The 22184-nt window shown below is 39.1% G+C and overlaps 1 protein-coding gene across 1 annotated transcript; it reads left to right on the plus strand.

The window, feature by feature from the left end:
* Positions 1–8761: 8761 nt before the first annotated feature.
* On the plus strand, positions 8762–17680 carry CA2 (carbonic anhydrase 2). The gene is made up of 6 exons (XM_008631212.2): positions 8762–8781; positions 11005–11123; positions 12541–12633; positions 13406–13468; positions 14504–14659; positions 16959–17680. Coding segments are annotated over exons 1-6 (552 nt in total). The 5' UTR covers positions 8762–8780; the 3' UTR covers positions 17079–17680.
* The last annotated feature ends 4504 nt before the right edge of the window (positions 17681–22184 follow it).

The following is a 22184-nucleotide window of genomic DNA, read 5'->3' on the forward strand; positions in this document are numbered from 1 at the left end:
CCGCGCCCGTAACGTGCCCGCTGCTGCCCCGCGGAGCCCTTGCTCGAAGCGGCAATGAGCTCGGTGGCGCTTTTTTATGGTAACCTTGAAATGCACCTGCGCCCGGCCAGCCCGTCCGGCGCTCCGCACGCTGTGCCGGAGCATCTCCTGCTTCCTTGATGACATTCCTTTACTTCGGGAAGGGAGTGACGGGCGCTACTCCACAGGACAGGGTCGCCCCGAGGACTCCCCGGTACAGCTCCCGCCTCGGCCACCGAGGCTGTGAGGCTGCCGGGTGCCTCGGTGCCCAGGTGGGATCTTCACTCGCTTGTGCTGCCGCTGCCGCCAGCCCTCCCAAGTGGTACGCAGTTAAAAGGCTGGTGTTTTGAACATCCGTTTCCCAGAGGGAGGGTTATCGTTTATATCCCCCGAACTTTATGTTTCCCACTGAGTTTCTTTCCGCTGTCTTGCAGGACCCGCTCACTGGCATGAGCACTTTCCCATCGCCAATGGAGAGCGCCAGTCCCCTATTGACATTTGCAGCAAGTCCGCCAAGTATGACTCCTCTCTGAAGCCTCTCAGCTTCAGTTATGATGCCAGCACGGCCAGAAGCATCGTCAACAACGGGCACTCCTTCAATGTGGAGTTTGATGATTCTTCTGACAAGTCAGGTGAGACCTCACATTCGTGTGCAGGAGGAGAATCGCAGAAATTGCTACTAAGATTCCTACTAAAACATACACTAAATCCGTAAAGGTTTTCTAAGGATGAAAACATACCAAAATGTTCTGGCTTCTGTAAGGTGAGGATTCAGCAAACAGGAAACTGAGATCCTGTTAAAAGAAAACTAAGGCTATCTGAGCAGCTAAACTCCAGTGAAGTGAATTGTTTTATTTTTGTATAAATCAAAAGGATCTGGATAAGGGCTTGGCTATGGAAAGAAAAAAGTTTAAAAGTATTTAACAAGAATAATTTTAGGCATAGGTTGACATAAGCTACTGATAAATGGTTAAAAGAAGAGGCAAAATACATTGTAGGAAAAATTTGCCTTAGAATAGCAAAGGATTACAGTTAACAATTTGAAGTGGAAATAGTTTGGAAATACTTTCTTTGGTTATCAAAATATTATTTCACATTTCTGAAGCCAGTATGCTCCCAGGTTAGTACAGAAACAGAGGAGTGATTAGAAAATACCTCTTTGTTCTTTTGTAATTCAAAAAAAAAACATTATCGCTGAAATTTCTTGATGCTGGGCTTTCTAGATAAAGTGTCTGATGCACTCCTACAAAGTTTGTTGCAGGCGGTCGGTCCACAGTGTCTTGCTGTTCATTGTGTTGTGTGGTGAAATAAAGCACTGAAACCAGCAAACCATAAGTAATCCTTACTGAAAGGAATGGCCTTTCTGATGGACAGACTGAATCCAAGCTGTCCTTGCAACAAGGGTTTAGTGGGTTGTCTTTAACTGTAGTTTTTCATCTGGCTGCATTTGCAGAAATGATCGCCCTGCCACAATGAATGTGCCTTTATTTTTAATTTCGACAACAAAAACAATCCTGTTGTAAGTCACTGCCTTCTCTATGGACAGTGCCTGATTTAACTTGCTTGAGCAAGTGTCCTATTTTTCCTAAGTGTTTTGTTGGCCATGTCATTTAGGGAATGGTGCTGAAACCAAATGATCTGTGCCTACTGAAAATATGAGATTTTTGTAACTAATGTAATACAACAGTATAACAGACATTCAGCAGTGCTCTTAAGAATTTGACTTTGTATTTTAATTATAGTCTTTATGCTGAACAATATTAAGTGGTCAGATATAAGTGTTAACAGTTGCATAAATACACATAGGTCCATATATAATTTGCAAAGAGCATCAACATTAATATTTGTATGGATTTTAAAAAGAGAGGAAAAAGGTATTCTGACCTCTTAGTGTTTATTTTTCTGAAACCCTGGGAAGCTAAAGGAGCTGCATCGTGTTCAATAACAGTGTCATGGAGAATAAGGTAGATGATCCAGAGTACAAAAAAAGGTATTCTTTTTGTACCATATACATGCAAGTCTGCTCTTGCTGCCATCCTTCTCTCACTGAGCCCAAAGGAATCAGGTTCAGGTCTCCACAGTATAAGAAACTATTGTGTTCACTTTGTGTGTGCCTAAGTCTGGAAAGAACTGCGAAAATTGGGTTGTGAGGAAAAAATGGCAGAAACATAAAATAATTTAAAGAAACGTCTGTAGAAAGAATGCTTTTTATGAGAAGTCAGTGCAGAACCAGAACATCTGTGACAGGGATCCTTTGACAAATATACAGTGACACAGCTTTCAGAGTGGGAGGATAGGAGATGCAAGCAGAAATATTCTCAGTATCTCTATTAGTGAATCAGAAAATTATTATTCTTTAGAAACAAAAACCACTAAACAGATTTCTGTGAAGCTAGGTAAGGGTGGATCATTCAGTACTAGACTTCCTACTGAAATTTACAGTGCTTAGAATCTACCTGGCAGCACACTTAATGGCTTCATTTGTATGCTGTTAACTAGGTAACCTACTTTCCTTACACAAAATAGAGCTGTCTTTTACTTGTATCTGCTTGATTCTGAATTTGAGACTCAAACATGCATCCCCAGTTCTTGGTTAGACATCACACAGCAGTGACAAGGAGAAGCTATGTGAGTTTATGTGATGTGCTGGTATTTTTTACAGAAGACGATGGAATAATATCCTGAAAATACTTCCCACAGGTTGTATTGCTTGTTTCCGTGAGCTGTCCCATATGTGGTAATGAATTATCTGTAGTAGTAGGTGCAAAATGAAGTAATAAGATCCCTGTTTGTGAATCATCTTCAAGATGAGTAACTGCACGCAAAGTAGATCCATTTCCTTAAGAATCTTCAGCCTTGTAACTAATGACACTGAAGCAAACTGAGCAGCAGTTCTAGGTCTTAATGTCTGTTTGATCACTCCTGCTCTTCTGAGTATACAGAATGATTTCTTGCGGTTAAAAAAAAACCCCCAAACAGGTAGTAGTAGCATAATAAAAATAGGTAAGAAAGCTAAAATGTATATTTGGATAAAATGCTCTGAAAACAGCTGTTACTTATTTCTTTGATTCAGAAAATACGTAATGTGGATAATGTTGATCACAATTAAGAACAAGTAGATATAAGAATAATAAAAATTTTGGTATTTTTCTTTCAGAATGTATATTTGTTACGTTACATGTATGCATCAGGAAAGTTGTATGAAGCTTCTGCCCATATTTGTGAAAAACAAAAAGAAAAATTGGAATTCCTTAAAATGATATCTATATTACTTTGAGTAAGAAAGCAAAATAGAAGTTCAGCTTTTTCAACAAAAATAACTTTATGTGCAATTTATGTGACTGATGTAACTTCACAGAAGAAAATGTTTTCTTCTTTGCTTTCAGAAGATATCTTTATTAATCGGTGGAGCTTTAAAGACATAACTCTTGATTCAGGTTGTAATTATGCTTATGACCTATACAGTCTTCTCTTAAAATGAATTTCTACCAGAGAAATTATATTGATTTTTTGATAGCTTTGGAACCTGACTTTGTTTTACTTTCATGTTAATTTTTTTTAGATATGCCTAGATGTTACTAACAATGCTCAGAAAAACTCTCTTCCTAAGCAATTACCTCCAAATCTTTGATTTCAGTTCTTGTAGCAACTGTCTTGGGTTGTGTGACAGCTGTTAGACTCCAGAATATACTTGTAAAGGCTCTGTTAATTCCCAAAGTGAATCCCCTTCATATTTCACAGTTACAAGTTGGTAGAAATGGTGTATGGAAAGGATAGTCACAAGCCAGCTTTGCCATGTTTATGAACATTTTTTGTTTGAAAAAATTCCATGTTTGTCCCTTCCATAATATAGTATTCTGTCTTATATCCTTGGAGCCTTTTGGAATGCTTTCTTGGGTTTGTGTGTAGAAACTGAACTGTGAACTTCCCCTTTCAGTTGTTACTTTGTCAGTCTTCTCCTTCCGTTCTTGCAGTTGCTTTCTTAATTTGCATGTCCACTGTCTTTTAATAGTAGTGGAAGGTGAAGTATTTATAGGGATTCATCTCTAAGATTCTTTAATTTTTTAAATTTCTTCTTAACTTTGACAGAAAAAAAGTGTCACTGGGAATAAAACTTTGAATTCAGGTTCATCCACTCTTCTAATGGGACCAGACCTTACATGCATGAGTGAAGTATGTGGTGATGATAATTCTTAAAATGAGGTTACTGTAATCTAGGAATTTTATAGCAGGGTCTCATTAAGGGTACTTCTTTTATCATATTAAACATTGCACATTCTAGTCTTCTGTAAGGACTTGCATATTGTTTCCCTCACTTTAGAAGACAGAAGTAAACAGTGACTTCTCAGAGCCATAAAACCACAGGATGTGAGTTCACTCAAAAAACCCTCAAGAGCCTGAAAGGTTTTGTAACATATGTAAAATGTGTTCTGTGTGAGTTTTCGCAGAAAATGTTTGAGAATTTATCTAAGTTCTGAAATTCAAATGAGACATGTTCACAACAGTAGATTATGTATTCTGTATTTTCTGATCAAGTGTTTGATGAACTTATAAAAGAAAGAAGTCAATCAGCCATGAATTTATTCTATAACAAGAATGTTAGAATACCATATTTTAGCTGTAGAACCTGACAGAAGTGATTTGCAACTATGGTGAAAAACTAGAGACATTACAAAATGTGCTGGTAATTTATTCTAGTGGGTAAGTCTCTTAATTGTTTCCTTCTCCTTGCTGCTGAGCTAGAAAGACTATTGAAATTCAAGTCAGTGTCCCAAGTAAATCTGACATTTTTGCAAATATTAAGTCATAGTAGAACTTAAAATTTATGAGAAGACCTTGAAAATGAAAATACTGTATTCATCTTGTTGCTAGCTTCCCTTGAGAGTCTTTCAGTAGTTGTAATCCAATATATTACTTGATTCTTTCTATATTTGTAAATATTAATGTGTACACTTCAGCTGTCTTAAATTATGACTCACTGTAAATAAACCAATCTATTTTGTTACAGTGGTTATTGAAGAGCCAGTGCATTAGCACCGCTCTGTTGGCAGATATTTTCTTTGAACGTAGTGCCACTGTTGCTCTTTTCCTACGCTGCCACCTAAATTGGTAAATGGAAGCACAAACATGTAGGTCTGCTGTCTTTAAGGCACAACTCTTAAAGTCACTGCTACTGGTCTATTTTTAGGCTTCCCAGATCCAAAGATATAATATTAGCTGTGCCAGAATAATACTGCATGTCATCAGTATAGGATCATGGATTGAAGGTCCACAGTGCAATATAGCTTAAGCAGTGAATGTCTTGATCCTTTGGGATCAGAAATAAGAGAACTGATTGATTATAGGTGCAGGGGACTGTATTCAGACACCTGCTTATGTCACAAGCAATGTTGTGCATGGCTTGGCTAAAATGTCGGAGGTTTCAAGGGCATGTGATCTTTAAGTCATTTTTCCTGTAACTGGGATCACCAGAAGCTGTAAAGTGTGTGTAAACAAGTGACTTGAATAGCTCCAGTATTTCCAGGAACTGGAAAGGAAGATGAGAGGACTTGAGATCAGTCCTGCGTGTTTCAGGTCTTAGCTTCTTTACAGAGCACAGAAGTGCCCTTCTCCATTTACACTGGGGTGGGGTTGGTTTGTTGGTGGGGTTTTTTTTGTTTGTGTGTTTTGTTTGTTGGTAGGGGTTGTTTGTTTCTTTGTTTTATCTTAACATGCAACTTCTGAGCAGAAATTTGACCTGGATTATGCATTTAGGAATCCTGGAAACTTCCTTCCCTTTTGCCAAATCCGTCCTCTAGAGGCGCTTTTAATGCAAAACCAGGAGAAACTAGGCAGCTGTTATCAGCTGGGGCCACTTGGAAAAGTTTATTTTTAAGATGTAATGAAGCTGTGTGCCAGATGTCCTGATTACCACTCTTCCCAGCTGATAATTTGTTTATTTACTCACAGGCGTGAGGGACTGCTGCATACTTAGAGGCAATGCTCACACCTTGAGTTTGTTAGTCCGTCATTAGATCTCAACGTAGTATGATCACTGTCCAATACACAATTTTCAGTACAGTAAGCAGCCACTGGATTAGTATTTAAGTATTACTATCAGAAATTAAACCAATTGTTACTTTCAAGAGAATTTTAATGCTTCCGGCTTGGTTCCTAAATTGTTGTCAGCCTATGTAGTGTGAAATGTGAGGGCTGAAGGCTGGTCACAGACTCAGTACAGCATCTTACGATTCTCAGAGAATCTCTGTTTAAGAGACTACAAGAGAAATAAGCTCTACTTGTCCCAGGCAGTTGGAGAAATGTTAAGAACCTAAATGACTTTGTATCCTGAAGCAGGTCAGAGTCTTTCTGGCTGCTGCCCAGTCTGAATGAAATAGTTCAACTGAGGTGAATTGGAACCACTGACCTGCTGCAGATAGACACGTCTTCAGACTGGCTGTGTTCTGGCAGCTGTTTCATTCTGGTCTATCTCTGTGGAACATCCTTGTAGCCTTATCAGGCTAAATTTCTAGCAAGGTCAGAAGTAGGTTTGTTTTGGTTTTTTTTCCCTCATATACCAATTTTTTTTTCCTCATAGTGAAACCAATTACAGATGTTTTCTGTAAATATGAGCCCTACGGTCAGATGATTCAATGCTTTTCTTGCTTTTCTTGCTTGTCATGATACAACGTCCTAGGAGGAATGTCTGAAAGAGATAACATAAAGAAGGAAACATCTCACGAAATGTGACTCTTTGTACTCCACGTTTCATGGAAGTGACAACTCACCCTAACTGAACTCTAGTCTGCCAGATGAGAAAGCCCATCCTTGCATAAGAACACAAGGCTAATTCCTGAGCATCCTCATAAGAACCTTTTTCATGTCATTAACAGTACATGGTGCTCAAGTAGGTTTTTTTCTTTCCTCAAGTAATGCTTCATCTGCTTTGTCTCCTCAAGTTCTGTTTTCCATTGTACAGATGTCTCTGTATACACAAAAGCTTACAAAATATTAACATTAAAGTATGTACTATGCATATGTTTACATAAATATATTCCTAGAATGTTATTCACATGTGCACATCTACTGGAGGCTGATAGACATCATGGTTTCCTTTGCGCTAAAGCAATGTGTGTGCAAGAGGGCTGTTCTCAAAGGTAGATGCCTGAAATGTCCTGCTGTTGGGTTTTTGTTTGGCAGAATCTCAATTAGAATTAATTCTCCAAGTTTGGAGCTTTGGACATCTACTGTGCTCTAGTGGACCAATTATTTCAGCTACTGGAAGGAGCTTTGTTGTCAATGATTGTCATTTGAAGAACACTTTCTCATTCTGCATTTTCTCAGATTAACAAACTTTACAGTAATATTTTTTCTTGTCATACTAAGTTGTATGACAGGAAGGAAATCAACCTAACTCATTAAACAATCATGTAGTTCCTCCATTTTGATAATTCCATTGACATGTTTATTGGCTTGATGAGTTTTATTAGTCTTTTGCTCTGTATAGAGAGCATCCCATGGGAGTTAGCTGAATAACAGTAATTCCCACAGTATTCCTGCAAAAATTTAGATGTGAATGCTGCCACTTTCTGAAAAAAGGTATGCAGTGGTCCACAGTATTTTTTACAAGGCTGTTCTGTTTTACATTGGAAGGATGACTGCCCACCAGCTTGCCTTTAAATAGAAGAGGGAAGGTGTGTAGCCTCAATAAACAGCTGTACCAGACACAACAAAATGCCCTTTGATTTCTGTGTGTTTTCAGATATCCCAAGAAAGTGTAATGGAGTCAAATCAACTTCACCTTCTGTATCCAAGAAATCCCACAGTTGGTATAAGTCACATAAATGGAAGAGTTTGTGTGGTTATTTGACTTTCTGAATTAGTGCTGCTAATACTTACATGCACCTAATTCAGGCCATGTTACGAGATCATTTAACAGTGAAATATAATTACTGGATGTTATACTACAATAACTTCTCCAGTAAAGGGTAGAAGATAAAATGGTAATGGGAAAACAGTTACCATTTCTTAATCTAAAAAAAGTAGCTCCAAATTTGTCTAATGTATCTAATAGTGGAAAAGAAAAAAGGGCACTGTCAAGCTGTCACGTAGACAGGCTGTAACACAAGACCAGGTTATGATGTAAACTGTCTTGAGTAGATGAAATCTGTGAGAAAATAACTTTTTTTCAGCTCATCTTGTGCTGTCTTCAGACAGCATTGCATCTGAAGCTGTGCTATAAAACAGAAGGGATCACAGCTACATACGTATTTTCAGGATGGTTTTCACTAATACTAATTTCAAAAGTAAGGGAGCTAATGATGAAGTGCTCAAATATGGATCAGAACTTCCCCATCCTTTTTAAAAAGGGGATGGAAAGGTTAGGCTTCTTTTCAATGTAGCCTCGAGTTGATATTCCTGTCACATGGAACAAAGACAGGGAAGTTGCTGGTGTGAATGTTGTTCTGATTCTCTGAACTTTTATGCTGCAAAAGCTGGTAACATTTATTTATGGTTTAAAAAGCTTGTTCTGAAGAAAAAAGCAGTTCTATCATTTCTATTTTGCCTTTTAAGTTTAGTTTTAAATTTTACTTCTTTGGAAAGGCTGAGAAGTAGTAAAAATAAAATAACTGCTTAACGTAGGCTAGAACAAGAGGGCTGTTCTGTAATTAAGCCTGCTGAATTTGTATTCATTCACACTAATCTAATTATTACTTTCTTTGAATGCTCTGCTGTGAGTCAAAATAAGCTAGTGCTGGATTTGAGAACCACAGAATGAGAAAAGTAAGCAAAAACTACAAAGAGATTTTTCTGCATCTTTTGGGTTTTTGAGACTATAGCAAACTTTGTGTAGAGAAATAACACTGTAAATGAATTCAAGAATGTTGCATGTTTCTGCTTTTCAGCATGCTTTCCATTGATTAATAATGGCAGATTAACCTGTGCTGTGCTAGTGCTTTCTGAGGTGAAGGAGTGGTGGAACCTCAGTCCACTTATATCTGCAAGGACCAGCAAGACCACGAGCTAAAGGAACTGAAACTGAAACTTTGCAACTCCATGGCATCATTTTAAAATGAGACACAATATTGTATGGATTAAATGATTTTGCATCTGTAAAGACACAGGAACCAGTTACTTCATTTCCAAAAGGAGCTAATGCCCATTTACAGCTGCCATTCTAAAAAAAGTACTCAGATTTTTAGTCTTGTGCTTAAAACAGTTATGCTTCTTGGCAACTAGCACATGCAGAAATGTAAAAGTAGAGTAAGATATGTTCCTATTTGATTACTTTAAGTAGCCATTCTTCTTTGGATCACACAGTGTGGAAGTAGGTAGGGCAAATCCTAGTCTGTTGGCTACAGTATTGGATATTACAAAGGCTGCAGTGGAACATAGATTCGTGATTTTCAAATAAAAATACATGTTGGGAGACTTCTAAATATATTTACCAGCGTAGCCCCAGGCAAATGCAAGATTTATCCAGTGAACCCAAATTTTGCATGTGTAGGGAGCACTGGTGGAAACTAATGTATTTTTAAGAAATCTTATTTTGTTTTCATGTATTGCAAATTTTTAGTGAAATCCTTCTCACCTTACTGTTCATATCCACGGCTGATGTTGTCCATGCTTGTATATAATGGGACTTTTTCAAACCTGAACATGCAGCCACCTTTTCCAATCAGCATTTGATGTATGTTTTCACACATGCACGTATTGTGCTAGTGTCTAGACTAATTGCAGCCTGAGAGGAAAGCATCTTTACTCCACAGAATCATTTTGTGGCACATACACAGAGCACACTTACATGTAATATCTGATGTCAACACTCTTCTGTCACTTACTATATATATTTATAGAGAGAAATTGGTCTCTTAAAAATATCCTAACACTTTAAGTTACTTTTTGTTTTTAAATTTTTTAATATTAATAACTTAAAGTTATAATTTTGAATTCGGATTTGAGATGCTCAGGTGAAAAAAATAAAAGAAAAAAATCCCCAACCAAACCACAAACTAGTGTGAAACCTTGCTCTGATACGAAAAAAATAAAAGAAAAAAATCCCCAACCAAAAACCACAAACTAGTGTGAAACCTTGCTCTGATAGCTTAGATAAATAGCTCTGTTTAATAGAACTATTTGTTATTATTCTGTGCTTTATGCTGCACTGGAGGAGACATTGTCTGTGGCCTGAGCATTTTGCAATGGTAGGGCTTGATCCTGCATATCGTAATGGTGATTGGTCACAGTTTGGGTAGAAGGGTAAAACTAACAAACAGAATAAGGGAGCTTGCTCTTGTAGAATTCAAAGTGTGGCTGGGCACTTCACTTGGAGCAGTCCCATAGCACAAGTAGTGCCACATAATGGAGAGCATAAATAAGCAACTAGTTTCCAATCCATGTTTAAAAAAATCTGCCCATGTAGGCATTGCCATTTTTACCACAACGGGAAGGACAAGAGATTTGAATTCACATCTCTGCACTGTCTTGTCCTGTGCTTGTTGCTTTACCTTGCTACAACCCATTGCTAACAGGTGTTCAGGTTTAATTTGGAACCAAAAACATTTCACTCAACCTAATCTTCCACAGGATTTGCAGGATTAAGGCCTAAATGGATGAAGTGTCTAAAATGAAAGGACAGAGTACATGAAAGGTGATTTGGTCTTCCAATGTACTTCCTTAGAGTAATTCTGTGTGGGCCTCTTACAAAGGGCTTTTTTTTATCTATTTGGTGACAGAAAAGTTACATCTTCCCTCATCACTTGTAATACTAGCATGCCTGTTAAATTGCTGATGAGATGCTCACTGTAAAGTCACTTATGTTTTTATGCATTTATTATTGATTTTGGTGTATTGCAGTAATGTACCATTGAGGATGATCTGGAGTAGCATGGCAGCATGCAATGAACTGTAGATCACGTGGAAGACTTGAGATAACTGTTTCAGTTTGAAGCGAGACTTGATAACAAAAGTTATGGGAGTTGCTAATAAAGCTTCTTTGCTTTGCAGTGCTGCAAGGAGGAGCACTGGATGGGGTCTACAGGCTGGTGCAGTTTCACATTCACTGGGGATCCTGTGATGGCCAGGGATCTGAGCACACTGTGGATGGTGTGAAGTATGATGCAGAGGTAGGACATGCTTTACCTTCTCCAGTCTTCTTTGTATAATGAGGTGGGGTTTTTTTTAGGTCTTTCACCACAGTAGCACCTTCTCTACAGATCTTCATAGGAGGAGGTTACCATAGAAGATTTTGGTACGATGCCGCCTTAGAACATACTCCTTGCAAGAGCAGAGATTAGAATTGCAATACTTTTCTCAGCTACTCCATGTCAAAGTGAAGCAGAAGACCCCACATTAATAATACCTATTTTTTCCCTGCTTTCTCAGTGACTCTTGGAAATTACGAAGAAATAGAATTGCAGCACCTCTGTACATGCACATCCTCTTTTCCTGGCTTCAATTTTTAACATCAGAGGTATTTATAAAAGCAGCAGAATAATTTTGGGGCAGATATTTTCATATTTTGGTAGCAAAGAATGAAGGGCTGTGAAGAGGGCAGACAGCAAAGTGAGATTTTACAGGCATTCTTTGTGATACCCTTGTGAGTCCAGCTGTCCCTCGGAGCACTTAGACTCCATTTTACAGTCTGACTACAGAAACTGAGTGACTTCAGTGCCTTGCATCCCACCTTTCCTTGTCCCCTGTTCAGGAATCTACCTCTGGGTGCTGTGACAGACTTATAAAATATATTCATAAGTACACATTTGTGGAACATACCTGTGGTTTGCATTGACAGATAAACGAAATGGCCCCACAAATTCATGGGCTCTGCTGCTTTTTCATGAGATAGAAGTAGCTTTTGTCTTATGTGAGAAACTTGAAACTGCCTTCTGTCTTACACAGTACCATAATTACTTGTTCAACTTGACTTGCAGATGTGGGGAAACAGCCTGATGAACTTAAATTAGAAATAACTCGGAAATTAAAAAGAAAGTAAGGTCCTGGCTAACATGACCTGGAGACTCACTTCATATTCTTTTCCAAGTCTTTCCAGAAAAGGACAGGACTGATTTAAAAAAAAAACCAAACCTTTCAAATTGTGAGTCAAATCTATAGTTAATGTGTCTCCTCTGCCTCTTCTGACATTGACGATGTATGTCAATGTGGTGAGAACTCCAGGATATATAGCATTAAAGTATTACATCAGAATCCTGCAGGCTGTAAGTGAAGAAAAACTTATGCTGAAGATAACAGGAGCTTCACTAGATGAAAAGCAGAATGATACAGCCACAGCTTGCCTTTAAAACTCATCTGGAAATAGGACTGAGAAGCAAAATTAAATACATTACAGAAATCTCTTTGAATAAATGAACCTTCAATGTAGATAAATAATTCAACAAATTCTTAACGATACACAAAAGCTTTCAAACCTCAGCAGTAAAACACCATCTTGCTTTTAATAAATTACTTCCCTGCATCTTCATTTTTGAAGTATTCTGGATGGAATATCATCTTCACAGGTGCTTCTTGTTTTCTTGCTCCTAGCTCCATATTGTTCACTGGAATGTAAAATATGGTAAATTTGCTGAAGCTGTGAAGCACCCTGATGGTTTAGCTGTGGTGGGCATCTTCATGAAGGTTTGTTGAACTTTTTCTTTTGTATTATTTGTCCATCATGTTCATTGTGATGTGAGGGGGAACATAAGAGCAGAAAACAGAGAAAGAATAAGGCAGCATTGTGTTATACTGCCTAAATCCATAGCCAACTAGGCGGTGCTCCAAATTCTTACCTTACTTTACCTATAAAAGTTGTACACTAGCCATGGACTATGACTGCCATCCATCAGTGTTGCAGCCCTGTAGCGGCATTCTTGCCTTCATCAAGACAGTGATGCTACCATAACTCTTACAAGTGAAAGGGGATGTGCATAACTGACCAAGTTATGTGTGTATGAATCTGCAGTGTGACCAGCCTAAATAGCACCTGTTTTCCTTTTCTTATCTTTGTTAAATGGCCAGAGTGTTTTGTCTTAGTTGAATTGCCTCCACAGCTAGCTGGAGGAGGTGTCTGTGCTCCAGCAGTATGTAGTACTCCATCCTGGCCTCACTGAGGGTGACTATTTTATTAGGAGTGTGACTTCCATAAAAGAAGAACAGCTTAGGTCCAAAAATAAATCCGCACGCTGTAAATGAAAATAGCTTTATTCTGTCCAATGTCCTTGGCTGACCCGTTTGTGCTCACTGTCAACTGGCATGATTTTACAGAGACTGTTTTAGTCTCTTATGCTGTAATACTCCTATTATGTAATGAAATGCCGCTGGAAAAAAGTTTCCTTAAGAGCTGTAACAGAAAACTAAGGTGTAATGAGAATGCCTGGTGATTTTCATTTTCATATGGTTTGTGTTACAGGTGGGAAATGCCAAGCCCGAGATGCAGAAGGTTGTGGATGCTCTGAGCTCCATTCAAACCAAGGTAACATTTTCTGTCTGCAGTGATTGACACCTATCACAACTGCGCTATGTTACCTTCTTTAGAAAGTAGATTTTTTTTTTTTTTTTAATTTCTTCCAGCCTGCTGCATGTATGAAAGTAAAACAAACCTTCCTGCCATCAGTGCAGGCACTCATAATCCTAAAAACAAAACAGATTGGAATGAAGTTGAGGTAGAGAGCATGGAGTACTAGAAACGGTGATCATTTCCTATCTTTGTGACTAGATTTCTCTGTCTTTTAACTGTATTTAAACCTGTAAGGTAGGATTTATCTTCCTAATCTGAAGTACTTTCCTAGGTTCCCTTTCTAGTCGGTGGTAACAGATGGAAAAGGCATTTCCCCTCATCTGTGCATCTGTGGCCTCAATTTCCTTTTTCCAAGAGAGCATGCTTCTCTTGGCTGTTTCTAGAGAGAGTTTAGATAAACAGTTTGATCAGGATATATAATTTACGGAAAAAAAGGCTTTCTGTATTTTAAATATTGTGTATAGTGTGTATGTGGTCTTAGTGTGCTGAGTAATGAGAAACTAAAAGTACTTAGTGAGTAATTAGGTACCTTCATAGTGGGTAAAGGCCTGTACCAATGAGAAATGTGGACAGGAAAGGTAAAAAAGGAGACTGTGCTGTCATCTTTCTCATCAGGCTCCCTTTGAGGTAAATGGATATTGCTGTTTACTGCAATGGGCTCTTCAATAGGTCTCACAGGTTCTGTGTTGCCAGTGCAATCAATGTATGTGGCATCTGAAATCTCACTGTTTTTCAAGCAAGGTCAAATCTTATCTCTAAGACCAAGGAACATAAAGGCAGCATCTGGTATGAGAAACAATATCTTGAAAATCTTGTAAGAAATACATTGCTGAGAGTATTTAATCCCAAATATACTGCAGTTGGCATGCAACACTTGATGCCAAATTCCATTTCTGCCTTCCTCCAAATATGGAGCTTTCCTAGGAGACCTCACTACTGCAATCCCAGTGTGTGTTGTGGTCTCTTCCTGACATCAGCCCATGTAAAAAGGGAAAGCAAGCTTCCTTCACAAATTTTGACCCCACTGGACTCCTTCCTGCATGCAGAGACTACTGGACATACCCTGGCTCACTGACCACTCCACCGCTGCTTGAATGTGTGACCTGGCACGTTCTGAAGGAGCCCATCACTGTGAGCTCTGAGCAGGTAGGTTTCCAATGGATGGTGCCAGTAGATGTGTACTGCAGTTGCACTGATGGCTTCAGTTCAGCCCATTAGGTGATCTGTGAAGTGGCAGTGTTACTGCAGAGCTGTGCAGGGTATTAGCTAGCATCACATGTCAGAAATACCTATCTGAAGTGGTAATCCTCTTCTGACAGGACGCTGCTGCTGCCTGTGGATGTAGAGTTTGCTGGAGAATGTAAGGCTGTCCTCTATTTGGACATCTAGGGAAGATAGGGGAGGGAAGTTTAAAAAATTGTATCAGATATTTTCCGGATATATGGTTAGAGCTGTCGTATGGTAAAAATCCAGAAAACTGAGGCATGCATTGAAAGGACCATCTGCACTAGTCTAGCGTGTGTTGTGAGCATCAGCAGGTTCGCTGTACATGCAGTCACCTCTCTGGGTGTACTTGCCCTGAAAATGCCAGGTTTACTAAGCACTTGGGGAGCACGTGTGCTGCATCCACAGTCTCACATGTAGAGCTGTAGTTGGTCTGTTGATTTTCCAGCACAGAGCTCTTTTTGCAAGTTCTATTTGTCACAGAACAGACTGGGAAGTCCTACGCAGAATTGTGATGATGCTAACAAAGCTCCCATTGTTTGGAAGAGGCAAAACTTGCAGATTCCAGAAGTCTGCTGCCTAAGAAAATACTCTTGTTGACCAGCCTGAGAAGGATAGTCTTCCTAGTAGGAGGACGCTTGTGCGGATTAAATCCCTCTTGGCCCTAGCTTTCTGTGCCATCCATTAATGAAATTACGTATAGGCAAGTTTCCATTCTTGGGTTCAGATATGTGTGCTTGAGAGCTATAAATAGATTCTAGAGCCTATAAATACAAACTAGCCCTGAAGGGCTTTAGTTTAACCTTCAGATTCTTAAGTCTCTGTTATTGATGACAGAGATGCTAACAATCTGCACCTAATTCTAGGGGGTTTATTCTGCTGATGTGAAAGAAAATGCAACTGAGCCGTTGTGGAACTTAACATAATAGAAGATAGAATATGTGATGAGGAGTAACTGTTGGAAGTAATAACTATAGCAGTGATTGATTGCCATTAGTAAACTGCAAGGGAGCACTAATGTTGACACTATTTACTTACTTCAGGCTATTCCTATTGCTGTTGATAATTCCAAGCTTGCAAACACTTATTATAAGGCAGGAGCACACTTGCCAAAATAGTGGGTTTTTTCTACTATACCTACTTCAACCACCTACAAGTGGTAAAAGACACCACTTGTTTCTCCCCCACTCATCCCTCCGTATTACCATCAACATTTCCACACTGTCTGGCAGTTTGCCTTTTCATTCTCAAACTGATCAAAACAAGAAACCATGTATCAGAGTATTGATGCAAGGTTTAAGATGGATAGGTTTTCCAAAGACAGATAGAAGCTGGATATAACAACAGGGTGTAGCAGGCCTGTTATCATTTGTTGTAGTGGCACAGCAGTTCCTGGCAGAGGTTGAGCTCTGAAATTTGTTCTGGTTGGTCCTGAAGGTAAAGTCCAGGGGAGACAGATCACTGCTGAGGACATTTTTCCTTGAATGAGGTTTTCCTGTTCTAGAACCTGACTCGTAGGAAATCCTATCTCCCACCTACATATATTTATCAGCGCTTCCACCTCTCTGTGTGAGATCATTTTTGGGGTGGGTTACTATTTTGGCACAGTCTTTTTAATGAGCTTTGGAGATGCCTATTTAGACATAAAGGTGCTTTTGTTACATCAGATTGTGCAAACACCAATTGTACTTTAAGAACAAGTACCACAACTATACAGTATGCTCCTATTGATGTGAAGCAGTTTTCCCCTCTCACAGCATTTGAAAATCAAGGTAACTTGAATTTATTCAACAGCTTTATTTTGACCCCAGGGTAAGGCCTTTTAAAATTATTATTATTTCAAGTGGACTGAAAAAAAAAAAAAAAAGAGCCAAAACTGTACAACTTGCAGAGGACTCTGAAAGGATTTCAACTCAGGTCTGGATCAAGAACAAACAACTCTTTGCTTGTGGAGTTCAGAAAATGTGTGCCTGTGTCCTTGTTTTCTGGGCTTTCACAGTTGTTCTTGCAACGATATTTTGTGGACAGGTATTTTTGTGCCTGTGTCGAGGCGGGAAATGGTGTGGATGAAATACAGACACGTGGGTGCTGATGCCATCTCTAGACTACTGGTCCTGGCAAAACTGTTTAGTTGGAGCTCTGGTTCAGAGCAAGATGTGTAGTTTCAAAAAATCCTGCAAAGTGAGAGGACTTTTGAGGATATTTTTGCCTTTTCCCACAGATGTGCAAACTCCGTGGCCTTTGCTTCAATGCTGAGAATGAGCCTGTGTGCCATATGGTGGACAACTGGCGCCCATGTCAGCCTTTGAAGAGCAGAGAAGTCAGAGCTTCCTTCCAGTAACCTCAGTGCTGAGAGTGTTAGGAATTGCTGTGTTTGTGAGGAGCCCCTTTTGCTAAGCCCAAATCAAACTTTGCCATGCGTGCCCAGGCAACTTCTTGTCTCCCAGATCCATTCTTTCTTTTGCTCTGCATCTGAAATGCCAGCTAATGAAATGTGAAAGGCTCTTGGCCAAATGGGAAAGGGTTCTTAAGGTGTGGGGTTGGGGGAGGCAGGGGGTGGGTGGCTGTGTGCATTTTGGTGACTATTACTGCGACTGACACTTTGGTATAATAGGATGTTGGCTGCTTGGGAGAGGATATGGTGGTAGCAAAATAAGCCATTTTAAGAAACCTCATCCACTGGTGTGATAGTACACGTAACTAACGATAACTTGAAGCTTTGTAAGAAGCACAGGAATACAGAATCTAGCTATTATTTAGAAAAAAAAGTATTTTGAGAAAATTAAGCAAAATGAATATTTAGAATTAGACTTCTTAGATTTTAAGAAACTGACATGTAAATATTTTTGAGACTGTTTTGCATTTTTACCCATACTGTCAACAACCTTAGTTATGTCTTAATGGTAGTGTTGGGTTTTTTAATTAAAAATGTTCTAAATTAAATGTTATCTTTAAAAGTTGCTATTACCATAGAAATAATACAAAATACCTTTTCATTGAAATAATATATGTTCTAATTTAAAAAGGAAAATAATATTGTATTTTAGATAACATCTCTAATAAATCTATACTTCTATTTTGGCTTCCCTGCTGTTATTTTAATTCTGGTAAGGAGTAACTAATCTGTTCACATGGTTGCATATTAAACATAATTACTAAACATACACATTGGGAATCAACTTCAGTGATACTGAACATGAATGCAAGACTATATGGTATGTTAAGAAATTTTCTTTAAGTATCTTCTCTGTGATAGCAGAAGGAAGTGTTAATTTTAAGCAATCACTACAAATTATCAAAGTTGAATGTATAATGAAAGATGCCTTCACAAAACTTTTGAACAAAATTATACTGAAGAATGGGCTCATTAGATTCTGGTCCTAGTTTCTAAGTTAACTTATTATGAGTTTGCTACCCCATCAGGAATCACTTTGTAATTTATAAGGTATCAGTTGGGCAGGCTATGTTCTGAAGCGCCTGGACCTTGAAATGTGTGAGATGGAATTGAAGCCATCTCAAAATGCATACAGAGATCTTCAGAAAACCCTGTCAAATCTCAACCTTTGAAAAGCTTCCATATTTAAAATGCCCACCCTCCAACCCTATGCCACAAAAAACTCCCAAAACCAGAAAACAGAAAAAACAGATGTTATTTTGACACAGGTTCGTTGTTCTAAGTTCATTTTTTTTTTTTCCCATGGAGCTACATAGGTACTTTTCTCTTGCTACAACAACTATACTGTCAAATTCACATTGAGTGTTTCAGTACCTTTCTGACTCTAAGCATCACCTGTCCCCTGGTCTGAGTGCTATGCATTCTTCCTAAGCACTGCAAGAGAGGTTACACCTCTATGATGGGAATTACAGATCCAATTCATTGTGGCTTAAAGGTGCTGAAGCAAGGTCAGAGGAAATACAGTATTACAGGTTGGCTGAGGTTGAATGAGATCTCTAGGGTTCACCTCCTCCACTGCTTCTGCTGAAGCTGGGCCACCAGCAGCGTGTTTGCCCAGGACCACGCCAGAATAGCATCTGAATATCTCTAAGGATGATTAAGAGAATTACTCCTAAACTTAATAAAATATAAGAGCCCTGGATTTTAGAACTCTAAACCTATACCTTGACAGCTCTGATACCCTGAATACTAGGCAGTAAGACTTCCTGAGGAGTGATAATCTCATTGGTACCTGAACAGCTGAAAAATTATCCAGGCTGGTACATGGCAGAGAGTGTGAACTAATGGCTAGGTTGAAAACCTAGAAATGCCTCTGAAGTTCTAGCCACTACTGCAGTAAAAAGTTTCAAATCTTGTATTCCATCACACTTCAAGGTTGCTCCATAAATAATAACTAACAGCAGAGACAATCAACATCAGCCATGTATTTATCATATTGTTTGTGTGAGTCTGTTTACCTGGAATGGTGCCAGTGCCATATGTTTGCCTTTGCTGAGGATAAAGTACTTCTGTATTCAGCCAGACACAGCAAGCTGGTGTTCTAGATCACATACATGGTGTACAGGAAGAGCCTGCGGTGTGTCTTTACTTGTGTGGTCTACCTGGGAATACCGGTCTTTTTCTTCTTTTTTCTATTTCTGTAAGTAAGCCAAATTACAGAACCACACCTCAAAATCCTCCCAAAAAAACCGTTTCCAGCCCCTCTCCAGCGTAAAATGATACATGAACTTATCCCAAATTCACATATTGCAGTTAGAACTCTAGTGCAAGGGATAACCTTTACTAAGGGAGACGCATAGTTCAAACGGGAAATAAAACAATTTCCCTGGCATTCACAATTCATTTCCTGAATGGTGGGTTCAGTTAAGATACTGGTGAATAGAAACATCCACTTCTTCTTTCTGACCTTTATTCTTATTTACTACTTGCTCATATGAAGAGTTTGTAATTAGGTCTTGCAGTTGTTGCACAGCAGACAACACCCATTCTAACATCATCCTGTTTTAACTGGAAAACTGTTGGTAAATTCATAATGGAAATTACGAGACCACTTTGGTCATGGAACCAAAGATGTTCCACTGCACATACTTTCAAGTAGGCAGCTCTGATTAAAGAGAAATTCAGGTAGAAGGAAAAAAAAAAGGCTAGTGCATTAATTTGAAATCATCATAGGAGTCAGCCAGCACTTGGATGGGGGAAAGAGGGAAGCACATTCAGTTGCAAACTGTTCATTTTGCACAGTTTGTGATCTTGTCTGGCACTTGTCTGCCAACTCCATGTGTTAGAACATTTTATGATTTTTCCACTGCTATTTCTAAGGCTTGGATGTGTCCTAGATTGACATGGGCGGGTAGACTGTGATTAGAGATGTTCCCTGGAAGATAAGATAATGATGCCCTGCATGGAGTCAGCAATATTTATAGAAGTCCAGATAGTTTATAGAAGAGTATCACTCACTAAATGACAGCTTTAGGATTTTCTGACTCTTCAAAGAAAAACTGTGCAAGCAACAGCTGTGTCAAATCTAGTACCACAGAAAAAAGGAGTGATGAAAGTACAAGCAGTGGCTTTATTGAAAAACTCCCATGGACCCTCTAACATCCACCACTTCCTCTTCCAAACCACGGCACCCCGTACATTCATGTAGCACTTGGTGACAGTTGCTTACACTGATCTTTGGTATATTTTAAGTCTGTTTGGGAACTGGACATTTCACTGCTGTGTACTTCCTCTTTCCGTATGATGGTAAACAGCTGTGCTGCCTTAATGCCATCGGTGGTTCACTCAGGCCATGGGGCTCCCCAGCCGCCAACTTCCTAAAAGCAGATGCACAAAACTTTTCAGGGATCCCTAACTAATTTTAGAGCATATTTCGCTCTTGTTTTTATCCGAGCCACAAACCAAAGCCATTTGGGTACGTCCCCAGCCCAGTGTGGATTACAGTGCAGTGATTCTCATGTTCACCCTAACAAGGAGCTCTTCAAAGTGCTCACTTTGTTTGGAGCTCGAAGCAACAGAGCTCTGTTGCCTGAGGTGATGGACCCAGATGCTCAGACTTGGTGCTAACATGGAGTAGCTGTGTTGCTCCTAATTCCCCATCAGTCAGTTTTGTCCAGTGAGGATGTCAGTGCACTCCAGCGTATTAAACAGTAAAAAGATACCCTCAGGACATTTGGAAAAAGGCAGCACGTAAGCCTCGTCTTTGTAATCTTGCATGGTGTGAGGTATTCTGTGTAGGTATAGAGGCAGTCACTGGTCTTTTGAACTCACACCCTGAAAGAGTGAAGAAGTGCATTGACACAGTGTACAATAAACAAGTAACAGGTGGATATTAACTATGTTTTTACCTGAGGAGTAGGGTTTAATGAGGCTTGTAATATTACTCAGTGGTCAAAGACCTGGAAAATTCGCTGCAACGTATTGGTGTCCTTCTGTCTTGGGAAGCCCAAAGTGTAAGGATCCTCACTCCAGTGAGGTGGGAGGACTCCACCTGCAAGGTTCACCAGTGTAAAAACTGGAGCTTGTGACCACTGAAGGATCCTCTTTGCTCATCCTGTGCCACCTTACCTACAGAGAAAAAAGCAGGCTGGTGGAATGACTCATGGGATCTCTCCCTCTCTACCCCACAGCTGGGCCTTCAGGAGTCCAGTGCACCTAAGCAGGGAAATGGAGCACCCTTTCCATAGCAAAAGAAGAAGTATACCAAGTGATCCTGGGTTTGTAAAACTGTGTAACAGAATACTTTGTTGGAATTACTCAAAGTTCAGGGAAGAGCTTCCTGTTTGCTTAAATTCCTCTTCAGTCAGCTGACTTGAGCTTGATTCAAGAAGAGGAACATGAGCCTATTTAATAGGCTGATACATAAGTTGATGCAAGATATTGTAATTTGGATGGTGCATCTCTTCACCACTTTATTAGCTGTAGAAAAAGTTACATCAAAGGTTACTATACATAGTCTAATTGTGTTATTCTCAAACGACAGCCTTAAATAATGTATTCCTTGAATCAAAATCAATACCTAAATGCCTCTAGATACTTGCACTGAGCAAGTGTTTTGTTTTAGTGATTAATAATCATGCTCCAAGAAGGAAAGTAAAAGTAAAGAAAATAAAAGCAGCATTTTGTTGGAACAAAAGAGAAAAACAAGGCTTGAAAATGTACCATCCTCACTCAGAATCTGTTCTTGGGAGACATTTAAAAGGACAGCATTTTGAAGATCAGCTTAAAAGAGGGTGGTAAACATAATTTCCTCCTACTCACTGTGGAAGTGCATCAGGCTCTCTTAAATACTTTTTGACTAGTAACAGAAGTCATACCGAGACTGCATTTTGAAACCAAAGTATTATAAATTATATTTAGAGATATAAACAGTGTTCAATTAATTATAGTCCCTACAGATACAAAATGCAGTAGTCCCAGAATGAATAAAATGTCCCTGCTGTGAGTTCTTGAATGCCACCTTCTGCTCTGCATTTCCTAAGGTTCTCTTTC

This window comes from Corvus brachyrhynchos, unplaced genomic scaffold (assembly GCF_000691975.1).
Source record: "Corvus brachyrhynchos isolate BGI_N302 unplaced genomic scaffold, ASM69197v1 scaffold293, whole genome shotgun sequence".
NCBI lineage: Eukaryota > Metazoa > Chordata > Aves > Passeriformes > Corvidae > Corvus > Corvus brachyrhynchos.